The following is a 17,290-nucleotide window of genomic DNA, read 5'->3' as shown; positions in this document are numbered from 1 at the left end:
TCAGGCTCAAAACAAATGATTCGTCTAAAACACTGGACTAGGTTTAAAAAAACAGATTTTTCAGACTCAAATCAATTTCCATTTAAAAGATCCGATATCAGTTCATATTTTTTTTTGTTTTGGATAAATGCCATTTCCTGTATCCTCTCGTTAGAATCAGATTTCCTGAATCGAGCGGTCCGCCCCGTTTACCACAGCTGACTCTTTAAAGCGCTGCCAGGTGCTGTGCCCTTAAATCCCCTGAAACTCACACTCACAACAAATACACGCACAATGCACGAGGGGTGAACACACACTCATGCTGGCTTGTACACGTCCCATTTCTTCGCTCTCTATCTTTTTTTTTCTTTCTTACTGTGTCACCCTCAAAACAGCACCTAGCACCACAAGAAGGTCATCTATCAACACAGACAGGATAGTGTGTGTGTGTGTGTGTTTGTGTGTGCGTGTGCATTCCTTTTTTAGCCAGAAAGAGAGATATTGGTCGTAATGTGAAATCAATGCAGAGTAAAGTGGAAAATGACTTTGTTTAGTGGTGGCAGTTCATGTTCTGTATTTTGAAACTGTACCCCTGGGTAGATGCAGCATGGGGGCACAAAAAGACACTTGTGACTTGTGACCTAAGGTAAAAGGTAAAAGGAGTCAATTTTAGAAAACCCAACACATTCATTTTCAAACATGGGCCCCAACCTATGGCATTGCCTCCTGAGTTATCGTGTGTGTATTTTGAAACCATTATCTGATTAAAATTAGTTACACTCAGAAACCTTCCACACTGACTCTGACACATGTAGTTATTGTATATATTGCCATAATTCACAATGACAGACAATCTTTGTATCAAGTTTTTAAATACAGGCCATTTCCTTCATTTAGAAATCTTGCTGCGATCTCGTGAGACTGGTTTTACTCGATGAATCCTGCGAGACCATGCCAACGACATTAGTCCACCTGTGAGGGAGATGACAGTAGCTTCAGCACACAGAGCACCATCAATTACGTTTTAAAAGTTTGACGACAGAAGATATATAGCTTGTATCTCAAGTCTCCACCCATGACAACATCAGTTTTAATATTAAGTAGAATTGTTTCAGAATGGAAATGTCATTAAATGAATGGATATTGAATACCCAGCCTTAAAAAATACAATAGTCGTCAGGACTCGGGGATGATTTTGTGGTCCCTTCACTTCTTGTAAGTAGAAAAAGAAAAAGAAAATATTGGCTCCAATCGATGATGAGAAGACGCCGCAATGTTTCCAGGTGTATTACAAGATGTCGGCGGTAAAGTTTGTTGTTCTGATAGAAATACTGGAACCACACATCAAAAAAAGATATTACTTTGGGTAATAAACCCTCAAGACCAAGGTACTAGATGATTGCATGAAGGCAAGTGTCCATTTTCCCAAACACTGCTAACTGGGAATTTTCCATTATCCGATAAAGAAATACCAGTTTAATTTAGTTTTATTTATTAACATCACTAATGATCAAAATTCTTTGCATACGCTTTACAGAACCTAGAACCTGAAACCCCAGAGAAAGGAGGTTACTGCATGTTCATGTGATGAGAACTGTGTAACTTCTTCTATCTTAAGGCTCATTTAAGATTCTGCGGGACTAGATTAGATTAGATTAAATTTATCGTCATTGTACAGGTACAGAGCAATGAAATGCAGTTTAGTATCTAACCAGAAGTGCAATAGGCAGTAAGTGCACGTGGCATAAATAGTGTGGTGTATAAGCAGTATGGTACAGGTTGTTATTACAGCATATGGACAATATTTACAGATGAGGTGAGACCATATATACAGGTGAGTGAGCAAGATATACACAATGATTGAATGAGGTACTGTAAACATATTACACAGATGGATTTGTGCGTTAAATGTGAGTATGTGACTATAAACAGGAACTATAACATAATTTACAATAAAGGAGATGGGCAGACGATAAATCAGATACAGATAAAGTGAGCAATTAAGTTTCTACTTCCCATTTCACTTTCAACAATGGCGACTGAAACCTTTGCCAAAATTTTGCAGAAGTTTCGCTGAAGACGGGTCACACAAATGTTTGTATCTCCGAAACTCCTCAGTTAACCTTTCCTCCATGTGTTCCATCTTTATTGATCCAAAACAATCAATTAGGGAAAAAAAAACAAGCGGACCAATCACAGCTCTTGCAGTCTGCATCACGACGCCCAGTTACATTTCTGGGGAGGTGGTACAGCGTTTGGGTCTGTGTAGGGTCTGGGCTGTCGCTGTAGCTACGTCGTCAAATTGATGCAGGACCCTAAACTGCCTTTTAGTCTTTTAACTTAGTCATCTGTCACAGTTCAAATTTAAGGAAAGAAGAAATAACACTGATACCGCTATGAATTCAAAAGAAAAGTGAAAATATGGTCGTATGTTAAAAACAAAGCCTTTAAATAGTCTCCTAAATACTATATAACTAAAAACAGTAACATTAGTCAGGTTTTAGGAGAGTTTTATTAGTACATAATAATCTCAGTCCATGTTCTTACTCAGGCACTTTGAGTGAGTTTCCATGGCCAGAAGCTTCTTAAAGTAAAGTTTTAGCAGTATCTTCTTTTTTTTTTTATCAGTAATGGATTTAGATGAAGAAGTTTAAAAGCTCTTTAAAGGCACAAAATGAAAACATTTTAGGGTTTCATTGTTCCACTCAGTATCATTTGTATCTGCTCTCAGCCATCTGCAGGAAGAGGAAACACAGCCTGTTTATATTGTTGCTTTGCTGCTGTGAGGTTTACATACAGAAAGTTTTTTAATAAAGAAAGTGCATGTGATAGGTTTGATGTTTCCTCCAAGGACAGTTTTTCTCCTTGTTGATGGAGGCGGAGAGAGTTTGAATGAGGAGAATGGATGAGGCCAAGGGACAGCAACGTGATGAAAATCACAAGGAAAACTGCAATTTGAAAAGCACATTAGTTCAATAATTGTTTTCACGAGGTTCGCATGTATGGACCGATTGCTTAGACATGCTCAAAGCCTACGCATGTGGGAATTATTCTGTCTCAGAAAAAGCTCTTATTTCATTTTTGAAACTACATATCTGTCACAGATGGTTATTGCTTTTATTGTTGTCTTCTGGTTTGACTTGAGGTACTCTTTGAAAAATGCATTGTTTCCCAGTCATGGTCAGGGTTTTTATAGAGAACAAGATTTTTACCATCTGTTGGGAATTAAATGAAGGATACAAAGTACTGGCTGTTGTGCTGCTAATTCCACTGTGATGTATATGAAACTGTCTAAGGAAATGAGTTTTGTTTAGTATTTCCTGAAAGTAAACGTTGGACATTTTGAGCCACTCTTTGCGTACATGCAAAGCAGTGGCTCAAAACACAAGCTTGACAAAAGTCCGGTTGCTTAACAAAAATACAATCACTGTTCAAAACCAGCATCATGAACATAGAAAGTTTAACAGCACAAAGTATTTTCTGCAGTCACATCTATTTGAATTGGAATTTCAACCAGAATTGACAAACTAATTAACGAAAATCTGAACAGAATTTGTGGATGTGGGATTCATCTACTTCCTTTTCAATCAGCTAATCTCAAACTGCAAAAAGTTTCCCCAGTTTCTGCTTCTCAGTTGTTTTTTGGCTGTCGGAAAACATGTTACATATCCAGCTTACATTAGCATGTGTTTGACGTTGTGTTTAGGATCACCAGATGTAGCGCCTTTTAGCTCCGTTTTGTTCTGCACCAACTCCTTAAGGAAATATTTTCATCTTTACCTGCTAAATTCTCCAGCCTGTTTACCAGCTGGACGCTAACGTTAGCTCGGTGGGTAGCACAGAGTCGCAAATGTACATCTTTAAAAGTCAACCGCTTCTAAATTAATTTATTTAACATTTATTTCATTCTTTAAAGTCTAAGTCTGAGATTTAGGTTAATTATTTTTGCTTTTAAAAGTTTTTCTTTGCATCTTTTGTCATCTTTTTTTGACATCCAAATAAATATTGATTGATCGTGCTAATTACAATACATGCTATTAGGTTCTTTCAATTAATTTGAGGAGATGACACTTTAATTTTCTTGGCGACCATTTTAATTTGCGCGATTCCATGTAGAATATAACTGTTTTGTTAAACGTCTGTTGGAAAGACCGTATGCTTAGTACTGCTCTGTGAAATATACATTCCAAATGAAGTGTTTTTGAACTCGCATATGTTTTTCTCTTGTTACACTTCTTGTCTGCCTGTTTGAGACATATGACAAAACATTTCAGTCGTTCTTCAAAATTTTGTTTTGTTTTTCTTGCTCTCCTTCAAAGCCTTGTTTGTCGGAGAAGAATAAAAGAAATAAATCTAGATGTGTCACTGCAAGAAGACTCTGTAAGATGTATCACAGTGGCAATAAAAAGCAGTAGAAATTCCCTGTGGAGTAATGGAGATGGAGTTGTTTGATGGTAATTATGTTTTCCGAGGTTCTTCCCTGCCTGGTGGTTGGTGGAGAGGATGATTCGCTTTGGGTTGTGTGTGTGTGTGTGTGTGAGCGAGGAAATAGATGCATGATCCAGTTAGAGTGCTATGGGACTGAGAGACGGCGCTCTCATTTAAGGTTAGACTTGAATTTATGATCCTGAGACGTGAAAAGCTAATTTAGAGCAGTGGGAATGAAACCTATAGACCAGGGAGTCATGATTCTTTCATTTCCAGCTTTGGAGAACACACTCTCTTTTTCAGACTCACACAAACACACACACGCAAGTTCGATGTGTCTTTTTTTTTTATCCGTCTGTATTGAGGCAGTGTGTTTGTATTGAATTTTCATTCTCATGTATTCAGTTTCTATTAGTTTTCGTTCCAATTGTGGACACAATTGCAAAATTGAGTAGCACGCTCACATCTTTTCTTTCACTTGCCATATCGAATCAAAACCATTTCTATTCAACAAATACGTTTTATTGGACTCTTCATTCAGTATTTTGTTCAGTTTGCCCTATTGGCTTACATTATAAGCTGTTATTACAGCTGTTACTAGCCGCAGCAAAATGCACTATAGAAACAGATGAATAAAGCGGTTAACTAAAAATACCTGTTAGTCAAAAGCCCTGCCAGACCTAATATTAATAAGTGTTCTATGTAAGGATGTATATAATACCGAACTTTAAATATTCTGTATTGGCCTATCCGAGTCCCGATCCGATCTTAAATAAACTAAATGTCCTCTTCTAAAGATTCATAAAGACTTTTCTCATCTTAATGGTTTTCTCCTAGATCACATGTGCACCGTGCAACTGTATTAAGTCCAAGAATAGGGCTGTCAGTTTAATGTATTGTCGAGAGGGTAGCTTTTATTTTAGCTCCAGATGCTTCAACAGACACTAAAAACCTTTGTTCTCTACTACAGACATGTTCTGGTCATCCAGTGCCATAAACTCTGCAACCCTCTCTGTGATATTTTTCACCATGACGCTGTCTAGAGGAAACTTTTCTCTTCTTTTAAACGCAGCGTTCATAGTTTGTTGTTGTTGATTTGACGCAGCTTTTGCCTTTTTTTCTCTTGCTACCACCTCGTGAAACATTCCCATTATAATTTAGATTCTTCTTCTTCTAAGATTTGGCAGCTTTGTTGCTAGCCAACCCCCATTAAAACAGAAGAGGAAGAAAACATATTGATGCTACAGAGATGTGGAATTGGTTTATGGCAGACCTAAGATAAATAGCTACCCTGAGCTTTCGTGGTTATCAGGCTAGCTGTCATTATAAAAATGCCTGGATTGGCCCTGATACAGATTTCCCGATACAATCCCTATTTCTAAGTGATTGGATCACAAGTATCCTGCTAAGAGTTCATATGTTCACACCATTAAAATGAATCTTGACATATGTCTGGAGCCCCAACTTGAGATGGCGTTCTTCAAATTCAATTCAATTTAATTCAATTCCATTATAGTGTAAATAACAATTGAAATTGTCTCAAGATGCTTTACCAGGGGCAGAATCCCCCAGAGCAAACCCTAAGGTGATGGTGGCATGGGAAAACTCCCTTTAACTGTAAGAAACCTTCATTAGAGCTCAGCCCATATAAGGAGACCTATCTGCATGAGGCCGGTTGGGTAAAGGCAGAAAAAGAACTAACATAATTTAGGATAATATTGTAGAGTCTTGTGCAAACAGCTGCTGCGAGAGGATGTCAGTTGGATAGGCAATCCGTCATTGTGGTCAGGACGTGTTGTGCGTTCATACTGCCAAAAGATTTGGTCTTAAGTGACTCAAACTACCTCCATATGTGGTCTCGGTGATCCCACCTCAAACTTGCCTGAAATGTGATTTGGGTGTGTCCACGCATGTGTGTCCATGCAAGCTGGTCTCTTGCAAGTGGATCACTCGGGATGCATTTTAATGCCAGGTCTGAAAGGGGCCAAACTCTATGTTGTTAGTGGATGTAGATGTAGTAAACCTGTAGTGTATACTTGTCAATAAGACCAGGTCAGTGCTGGATATATGTTCTTAAACGCAATCCTTCGCCCTAGCTACCAAAGTATTGCTGGCTACATGGCAAAACACATCCAGCCTACATTTATTTGTCCAAGCTTGATTGCTGTAACAAAACGGTACAGTATTCGGTCGGTACAATCCCTTCTTCACAGCACACTAACAGTATGCCAATGTGTTAAGAAATTTGCTTTAGTAAACAGATTCATAAGTCAATACTCATTTTCTTCAAATCTTGTCGCGACCTTCCTGTCGCAACAGATCAATGCAGACGGTGGGAAATGACATAAAATGGAATTTGAAAAATTTCCAGTGCCAATCAATTCCCTGTTCCAGCCTCTCACATGATTTGTTTTCTATTGTTTGATAAGGAACAAAAGCTCCTTATTGAACTTGGTGGTTGGATAAACCAAGTAATTTGTTGACATAACTTTAGGTTATAGAAGTTGTGACTTTTTTTTCCCACAGACTGAACAATTCATAAATTGACTACAAAAAAAGAAAGCAGATGAATCCGTAATGAAAAACAATAGTTGCAGCACTATTATAAATTATTTGTTCTGGGTATTTGCGCAGGTTAGCTGACACCACTTTTCCTTCCACTGACTTTGGTTTAAGTAATTGCACATAAATTATCCTGCATATTGGTTTATATGGGACCTACTAGTAAAAAAAAAAAAACATGGAAAGAAAGAAAGCTCGAACAAAATCAACAGGGAGCTTAAAGAAGAGAACCAAAGGAGGAAAAAGAGAAATATATAGAGTGAATGGAAGGGTGATGAAGGCCAGACCCTTTCGTTGAGTGCTCAGTCGGCTGGAATAAAGTAGTAAGTCAGTTTCTTGATGGCTAAGGGGAACCAGGACAAATCACCTCGACAGAGGAGAGCGAAAAGGGCACAGCAGAAGTTGAAAGATGAGGGGATGAGAATTGTAATAGATGTTCTTCTCTATTTAGTTCAGGTTCATGCTTTTCAAGCTGCCTGGCATCTGCAGAGATGGACGACGGTCTGCTCGGGTCAAGCTGAGCCGTCGGCTGTGGTTGTAACCTCTATGACTGTCTGAATTGGGGGTATTTTTCCCCTCCAATTATCTGAGTTTCTTTTCTGTCCTGATCTGTGCTCCGGGTTAGGTAGACAGGGAGTTACTGAGGGAGTGTATGCTACACAATACTGAGACAAACTGCTGTTTCTGGAGAAAAAGACCGACCAGGTGGAAACCTGGGCTTTAATACAGTACGGTTCAGCTTTGGAGGGCATCATATGGATAAGATAAGACATGGGGAAATTTAAAATGACACATCAGCAAAGAGTGTTATCATTAAAAGAGACGTTTCCACAAACCGTTGTGTTAAAGTAATGTATAAAATAAGATAACGCTGTAGATTTCTCAGTAATTGGATCTAAATATGTACAAATACAAAGAGGTTTTTTTTGTGCAACTTCAACATAACAACTTTAAATGGACTGGGGAGTTTTATTGCCGTTTGGGATCTGACTAATAAAAAAATACCATAAGAAAATGTTTAAATTGCATGGGCTCTCGTCTCTTCCATCAGCTTGAACCCAAAAACGTTGCTGGCATGAATGAGTAAGGGTTTTAGAAAATGTGAATGAATACTTTCTGGTCAATCTGTGATGCATATGACGCCTCAATATGTCTAACACCTGGCTCACCGTCCTCCCTCTGGCTCTTTTGTTTTCTTCTAGGTGGCCTCCCATACGAATTTAAGGTGGTGATCGCTGGGAACCACGAGCTGACCTTTGATAAAGACTTTATGGCCGAGCTGGTCAAGCAGGATTACTACCGCTTCCCCTCGGTCTCCAAACTCAAACCAGAGGACTTTGACAATGTGCAGACGCTCCTCACAAACTGTGTGTACCTGCAGGACTCAGACGTCACCATCAAGGGATTCCGGATATACGGGACACCGTGGTAAGAGCAGCAAGCTTTAATCAAACTACTCGGTCTTTCATAACCGCTGAGTCACTTCTGTCTTGTTGCGTTGCGGATCCCTGAGGTAAAGGTGTCTGGCTGTTTTCCAGCTCGCCTCCCATCCAGTAACTCTGCACTCTGCTGTACGCTCTCAGTGAGGGGCCTCTCTTACATGCAGGGTGCTATTCCCAGCTCGCACATTCCTTTATGAGCTCAGGACCTTCGCCTGCTCCCCAGGCTTATGTTACACCTGTGTTTTGACACAGGGTTAAGTGATACGCGTGGTACCGGGACACTGTGTCAATAGCCTCTCAGGTGTGGAAGGAACGGTGGGGAGGGGGAAGGTGTATTTAGTCGAGTGATGGGGTAAGCAGCAGTGAGAAGAATTTGTGCAAAGATGTCAGGATGGAAGAAAACTCTCCTGAGATAAGTGTAATATTCATTGACACATAATGTCAAGCATTTTTTATTTATTTTTTATGCCTATTTTCCTTAAGATACGTATTTTTTAATTAATGATAACGATACTAACAGAACGGTCAAGTGTGCATGCGTATGCAGAGTACAAATTAGAGTATAACCCAAGCTTCAGTATAAACAATCCTAGCTGCTACTATTGTCTGTTTTCTAGATATCCAAACAGATATGAGCTCTGTAGCTCAGTCTAAACTTCAGTCGTCTCACAGTATGCGAACAGTCTCGCTGTCTGACCTCGGCTTGCGTGCGCTGCATCTGGCTGAGGCCGAGGCTTCCCGTCCTGCTCTGACTCTCTCTGCTCTCCCTGCACAGAGGACCTAAAATAACTATATGGGTCACACCTTCATCCGTTAGCAGCTATAATTAGCAGGTTTGCAGCCCGGCTATAGAAGTGGCGGAGGACAGTGGCAGGGGCAGCATTCTTCACACGTCACAGCAGCAGGAAGAAGAGATTACACTCTGTTTTCCTCCATCCTTCCTCTTTTCCATCCTTCTGTTTGAGGGAGGAAGGATGCTGTCCCCCCCCTCCCCTTCTCCCTGGTGAGTGTTTAGTGTGAGGGCTGGTAAGTGTCTGTTGTGACAGCTGGGGGTCTCGTGAGAGGCAGAGTGGACAGCTTGGCCGCTTCCCCCCGCCCCTCCTCGGCGTCCTCACCTCCTTCACACCCATATGCCACCGTGGCCCGAGGTCTGGCCTGCTTGTCCAGTGTGAGGTCTCACTTAGCCCCGCAGTGACCCCTCACTTCATCAACAGCTCACCAGCTCGCCGCCTGGGTGGCCGAGCTCCTCCAAGCCTTCAGCGGTCTGCTGCTGCAGGCCGGGACGCGACAGCATCACTCAGGAAATGTAGCGTGTAACAACCACCTGATAAACGCTGCTGCAGCTCCAGTGGTCTGCTCTGCTGCTGCTGCTGCTGCTGCTTCTACTGCTGCTTTAAAAATCAAGTTAGGCTTTCATGTCAGGCTTGCTGCGGTTCACCTAATCACACAGTATAACATGAGACCTGGAGTACGTTCAGCTAGATACATTAATGCATCAAAACATCTTCAGGATCAGTAAAATTACTCATGTAGGATCAGGAGCACTATTTAAAGACGTTTTCCCAGAAGTCTTGCAAAATAGTTTCAATACTGTATCTAAATTATATATAAGGGAATCTTTTCTATCAATATCTAATTTATTATTTCAATGTTCGTATCAATAGTAAAATCCTCCTCTAAAAACACATTTCAGATCACGTGGTCTCAACTTATAAAAAGTCAATGAAGTTAACAAAATAAAAAGTTTGTGTTAATTTTGCCGAGATGTAAATGTTACTTCCTTCTTTTATAAAAATCCACTAAAACATTATTACACTTTGAAGTGTTGTTCACAACAGCCCTGCATTTTTTTTTTTAACTTCCTCCTCTGATTGTCTAATGAGCAACATTACATCATTCTTTCTATCTCTGTTTCCATCATTGTTTTTATCACTCTGCTATTTAAAGGTCTTTAAAAAATAAATAAATAAATAAATAAAAAAAAATGACGTTCGGCCGCGGCACTTTTCCGACATAATCCATTTCATAATTATCTGCTGCAGGCTGTGTCTTCAGTTATGTGGTCATTTACAGTGGAAAGATTTAGACAGACTTCTTAATGCTGACTGTTTTGTAACCTGAGCTTTCCCACGTGAGCAGCTTCATGTTTTTCGAAATAGTAAAATCTGTTCTGAAGGTAATTCTTCTGCGACAGAGGTGGATTTGAATGAGTTTTTCTCAAAACATTGCTTTCTGGGGTTACTAATATTTGTGATCACGCTGAAATTGTGCCAACTAGTTTCCTAGAGCATCTGAAAAGACCAGCTAAACAAGAATACAAATGAATAAATCTTTGAAAGAAAAATGACCAAAGATGTTGCACATGTGAGCGCTCCTTCAGCTGCAGGTTTATTTCTGGAAATTTAGGATTTATTAGGTTAAAGGAACCGTGAAAGGAATTATTTTTAATATGTTATTGTCAGTAATGAGTTTTGAATTGTAGTTTTTCCTTCTTTCTCTACATTATTTCAGTGAAGCTTTAAATTACATGGTAAGAAAATGTACGTTTTCCAGCCAAAACAATCTTTGCTCTGATTTACTACAGATTGCTTTTTATGTCAGAGGAAGTCATTTGCAGCTTAATTTGGTTCTGCGCTAACATTCATAATTTTCAGAACCAAAAAAGATGCAGCTACTAAAACATTAAAATGTTGAATAAATGTCAGTTAAATGTCTTATATAAGAAAATGTGAGTTTTCAGTTGCAAATAAGTAATAAATAAATATGTTATTAGCAACATTAACGGTTGTATAAAACATATCTAGAGCTGCAACTACAGATTATTTTCTTTATCTGTTATTGTTGTTATCCAGACTATTTTTCTATTTTATTTTATCTCCCCAAGATGAAGTCCACTTGTTTCTAATTTGGTTTGACAAAAATTAAAAGCAGCAAATCATCACATTTTAGAAGCTGCAATTATTTAGAATTCTTTTTTGTCTTGGTAACTGACTTACCTACCGAGTATTTAATCTCTACAGTTTTTCGTTTCCGTACGACGCGAAACATAAAATATTGCTGAAATGATCCTGTTCACAGACCCAATATTTCCGCATTGAACACTTCCTAACTTAATTAGACTCTTTGAACATTTTAAAGCCGTTCCAAACATTTTGAGCAAAACCGAGCTCTGACCTGCTCCCCTCCTGTTTGGGAAAGAGAGGTGATGGAGTGAAAGCAGTGTACCATGAAAGACACGCAACTCGCACTGTTTAACGACAGATGCTTAACAGACCGAATACCTCAGCCTCCCCCTCCTCCTCGCACTCACACACTCCCACACACTCACGCTGTGGAAGGATGAGCAGGCTTCTGCATCTTGTCAATCAAGGCTCTTTAAGAGGAGCTGAAGGTCTCCTGGAACTGGACAGCTCTGGCTTTTATTCACATCGTTAACTCCTTCTGCAAGAGGACTTTCACCCCGGCTAAAACTCTTGTTTCTCGGAAACTTTAAGCCGATGGAGTAAATTATGAATCGAGTACAAGAAGCCGCGAAAGTGGTCATGCATTCAGCTCAGACATCAGCGTAGAGTAATAAGGGAGGACTGGTCTCAGATAAGTGAAGAATCCAGCTGGTTTTGTCGTTTCTGATAAACTGCTGACTGATTCAGAACGGAGAAAAATGAACAGGAAAGAGACGGGATGAGCATCTCTCTCCCTCTTTAACACTTTCTTGTGATTGTGGACTTGACCATGACTAAACTCTCTGGTCGAAGGTTAAACTGTTGCTGCTGCTTTATCCCTGATCCTCCTAGCCCTCCTCTCTCCTCCTCCTCCTCCGCATCGTCTGGGGAGTCTCTTCCCTCGCCCCCCTTCCTCTCGTTTCCTCTCCCGTTGTAATTCTTTTTTCCACCTCCTCCTCCTCTTTCTAATTTCTTCTTCTTCAGTCCCACTGATGCAATTCCCTTTTCTTTCCTCTCCTCTTTATTCATATCTTCTTCCTTTGGTACCTGTGAAACCAGTGAAATGGCAATCAATGTTTGCTTGGTTTATTCGATGGGAAATCAGTGTGCTGGCTCGTGTGTGTGTGTGTGCGTGTGCCTCCCAGGGGCAGCAGATTAAATCCAACTGCCCTCATTTGACTCTCTGAAGCTCACCTCAGGGGAAACCCGGAGGGTCCAATGCAGATTTGTCATTTGCAGATTTTAGTTTTATTCATGTATTCATTTTTCACTGTAAAGGTCAGCTGTGTGTGAGTGTGTGTGTGAGAGTGAGAGAGAGCGACGGAGGCAGTAATACTCAGTGGTGATGTTTGAATATCAGCATGTTTATCCTCCGTTGTGTTTTCACTATGAGGAGGGCAGAGATCTGTGCTGTTTGTTTACCTCTGGACTCCCTCGAGCCTCCTCTCTCCATCTATCTATCACTCTCCGTCTGCGCTGCATGACCTAGAGATTCTCAGTATAATACCGAACCGTTTGGTACGCCCTTCACGGTTCAGTACGTGGCTGGGCTTTTTGTCACCTTATGAAATTCTTGATTCGCAATACAAAGCACCCTTTCACACAATATTCTGCACCGGGTTAATTCCCAGCTTCTGTGAAACAAAAGGCAAATGCATTGAAAACAAATTGGCTAAAGCACAGAGCGTAAAACTGTAAACTGTAGCCAAAAAAAAAAATAAAAAATCAATGTAAGTGTTAACCATGGGTATGCAACGGTATTGTTGCATCCTAATACGGACCTGCCTCCACGTTCTTTTGAAGTGCTTGTGGTCGAGGGCTTAGATGCTGTTATTGAAAATCCTAATGGTAAAATATACAAATATATTTTAAACAGTGGCATGCTTTATTTTGAATTGGATATTCCACTTTGCATGTGGCTGAGATCAAAAAGCTGGTTTATATATATATATATAAAAGAAATGGAGAGACAGTTCAGCGGAAACAGATTTAGCAAAGCAAGTCACTGAAAAGTCTAAGTGGACTGTAATCCAGCTGAAATTAAAACATATTCACCACACTGTTTATGACTATTGCTGTCAAATTGCACCCACTTATTTTTGTAATCGTTTAATGTCACCTAGCACCTCCAGCTTTTTTTTTAAAGCAACTCTGGATAGTTTCATAACAGTAGTGGAGACGTTTACTACTTCTTTCATGTTCCTATAGCTACAGGAACCTAACTTTGGTCCGCATCTCCTATTGTTTTTTCCTGGAGACTCTAACTTTCTCTATTTCCAGGAATTTCATCACCTCGTTCATTAGCGTTAAGTGTGTTGGTGCAGTTTTCTGTTTCCAGTTGATTGAGATCAGTCTTCCTGCTAGCAGTCTCTAACTCCCAGAATTGCCACTAAAGGATCAAAATGAATGGAGGGATGCAAACCTCTTTGATCGAGTCAGAAAAATAGATCTCTAATGATCTGATATCCTATGACGCCTCCAGACCTCATGGCCTAATGGTGCTGGTGCAAGCCCACCTTGTTCACATGAAGGAACTGGAATAATTTGCTTCTGTTTAGACCGGTGCAGATGCTTCACTACGTTGAATTTTAAAAGACTGCACTGACTGAAGAACTCTGAATCTGCATCAAAATATTCAGCATTTTAATGATTTTCCTCAAACTTTGGTTTAAATTTGCTCTATTTGTTCATGGACAGATGGCAAAGTCACGGTTTCCCAGTTGGGTGAGGACCAACCTGCCCAGACTGGCCTACCCAGAGCCCGGATCGTAACCCCATCCCGACTCTCGTGGGATGAACTAGAGCTAACCAGGCTTTATCTGACGGCATCAGTGTTACGCCTCATGAAATCACTGCAACCAACATCTGAGGGACGACGTGAACCTATAGCTGTTATAGCAGCAGATTAACGCCCATATTTTTGGACTGAGATGTTTGCCAGTCACACACGGGTCTAATGTTTGCGTATCCACATACTTGGCCCTGCTGCCTCTCATCGTCTCTCTCTCTCTCTCTCTCTCTCTCTCTCTCTCTCTCTCTCTCTCTCTCTCTCTCTCTCTCTCTCTCAGGAAGTGGCCTTTTGTTGAATGAACATCCTGTCGTTGTAAAATAAAGGGCACCCCTGACCCCTCGACACACTACTGCTACTACTACTACTACTACTACTATTACTCATAGTCTGTGTACTCTGCCGGGAAAACACGTAATCTGAAACCACAATACAGGAACATTTAAATGTACCACGTTTTGTTCAGCCGTGTGAAGGAAAGTTTCTGCACTCGTTTCCTTAAATGAACATGACAAATATTGACAGAACTGATGCAAGCTTCTATTAATCTGCAGCTAAATTTGCATGTGACAAAACCTGTTTGTTTTAAACCGGTGTCAGGTTTGCTCTTGTGTTCAGGTTGCCTTTTCTGTCTTGAGCTCAAAGTCATCTTTAGATCTTCGTGAAACAGTAGGAAGGATCTGCAAAAACATTAGGAACACCAGTAAAATTGAATGCATCCTAATGTAACAGTGCTGCACTAGATCCCTTTTCACACTCTTATAATGTTCAGTTGATGTTGAAGCAGGTGGTAATTCAACTGGATGATGATTTTGGAGGATGTAGTTTGTGGTTCTGTTAAACTGGATTGAATTTAAAAGTGTTTTTGTTCTTTAGCCTAACCCACTGACTAAATTTGTCAAAATAATAGAAACACAACTAATACTGAATACCAGAACATATATGAAGATCAGATTTAGTGCAGGACTGTTATATATTTGAATGCATTCTTTTTCACTAGTGTACCTAATGAACTGGCACCAACAAAACAATTCAATAATAATTTTAATACTTGTTTTCAAAGCTTTGTATTTGTGTATTTGGTCGGCTCAGTAGAGGCATGTTTAACTTCTCGTTGTTTTCATTTGTCCACGTCGCTGAGATCTGGCATTTGTGTCCGCTGCTTTTAGCTTAATCACCCCTAAGTCACCTCTTCGCCGGCGCCAGCCCCTGTCAGTTTGTGTTGGCCGTCTGCCCGCCACACACACACACACACACACACACACACACACACACACACACTCACACATGCACAGTATTTTCTCTGTCAGTGTGAGCACATGGCAGCTTTACCTCCGATGAGGCAATGGCTCCTGACAAATGTCCATCACCAGAAAGTCAAGGGCTTCATGGTCGCGCTGCCCTCTTTTCTTCCTTTCTGCGATGAAACTTTCCAAGCCACGGAAAATGATCCAAACCGTGTAGTGCATGAAAATGCAGGTTTCTTTTTATAATAATAATAATACATTTTATTTATAAGCGCCTTTCAAGACTCGCAAGGTCACTGTACAAAACATAAAGACATCGTTTCCTTAAATGAACATGTTTTGTTTATATATTTATTCGTTCGACTTACACATTTGCCGTCCGAGGTTCAAATGAAAATTGTGATTTAATAAGTTAGAGAATTTGAGGATTTGTTTTTCCTGAACACTGCGGTGTTTGGTTTTATTCATTAAAAAAAATTAAAACTGAGAGATAGGCGGGCGGTGTTATTGGCTGTCAAGGACTGCTTGGATAATATCTGCCCTCTATCACTTTTTAAAAGGAAAATTTGAACACTTTCTTTGTCCCTTTGTAAAACCATGGCCATTTTGTGTGACTGTCAAACAAAAATCACAAGCATGACTCTGGATATTTATAATGTTTTAGCGTGCTCTAACGTGTTGTAATCAATTAATCGATTCATTCATAAATAACTTGTGAGTTGCATGCCCAGACAGGACACACAGGAACATGAAATGAGTAGTTACAACCTCACAGTTACTACAAATGTTTCAAAAACATTAATAAAGCATCAAGAAATTATGCTAATAAAAAAAATACCTCTAAAATTGTATATTTAAGGCAAACAGCAATTGTTTGTATGAAATATATTCACAAAAGAATTAAAGTAATCCTAAAGGTTTAAAACCTGTGAAATCTTATCGCTAAGAAAACAATTTTACTATGTGAAAAAATAAAACCTGTTTCGTTTCAGTCGACGACGGCGGCGTCTGATTAATTACTGTAATATTTCAGAATGAATGAGATAATGATTTATCGACTGTAAAATGTGACACCTTTGTTTAATGAAGCATAAAATAGAAATCATCAAGCATCTGTTAACTGGGCCAAATTGTGACGGACGCGTTGCTGTGTGTGTGTGTGTTATGCTGTGTGTTGTTGCTGGCCCTGGTGTGTTGCACCCAGGGGTGCCGCTGCAGGTGGTTGTCAGGTTACAGATGCGGGGAGGTTCAGACTGTGTGGAGCCTCCTTTCATTTGGATGTGAAGTGTCTTTTGGAGGTTTGGGTCTCGCAGGCCGTCCCGGTCGGCAGCTGCAGGGTCAGTGTGTGTGTGTTTAAGTTAACAGTGTCTATCAGAGGAGTGTATGAAAGGGTTAAGTGATGGATTCGTCATCGTGCCCTCGCTCTCCGCTCACACACATCCTTACCGAGGTGTGTTAATATAGACAGACTAAACATTTCTCCCTGACTCCTTCTGGTGCTCCTCTCACCCCCAGCCCAAGGTGAGACCCCAATATGTCAGGGGCAGAGTGATGAGTCTTCACCGTCGTTTAATAAAGCTCTCCTCCGTGGCCTCGTGTGCATCAGTCACCGGCTGGGCAGGCTAGAGGTCCGCCTCACAACGGCCAGCAGCTCCATCAAACGCTGCCGGGCCTGGAAAAAAAAAAAAGGCTGATGCAGCCAAAAGTGCTGCTGCTATGGATCCAGGACACAACACAAGATACACTAAAAGAGAAAGGAAAATAATTCAGTCATTTCTTCCGGCCTTTACTCCCGAAAGACTGCTGTTGGTTTTTGTTGTGAATCCAAATCACGTTCAGTCAAGGCGTGGAGTGATTTACATAAAACTGGCATGACATAAAACTGCTTCATGTGGAATATTT

The 17,290-nt window shown here is 40.3% G+C and overlaps 1 protein-coding gene across 1 annotated transcript in view; it reads left to right on the top strand.

The window, feature by feature from the left end:
• Positions 1–17,290, top strand: part of mpped2a (metallophosphoesterase domain containing 2a) — a 65,479-nt gene that overhangs the window by 21,991 nt on the left and 26,198 nt on the right. The window contains exon 3 of the mRNA XM_084541167.1: positions 8,172–8,397. Coding sequence (XP_084397293.1) covers positions 8,172–8,397 — 226 coding nt within the window. The remainder of the gene's footprint in view (positions 1–8,171; positions 8,398–17,290) is intronic.

Source organism: Chelon labrosus, assembly GCF_963514085.1.
Source record: "Chelon labrosus genome assembly, chromosome: 3".
NCBI lineage: Eukaryota > Metazoa > Chordata > Actinopteri > Mugiliformes > Mugilidae > Chelon > Chelon labrosus.
Note: the sequence above shows the minus strand (reverse complement) of the source record. Positions and strands in the feature narration are given on the sequence as shown.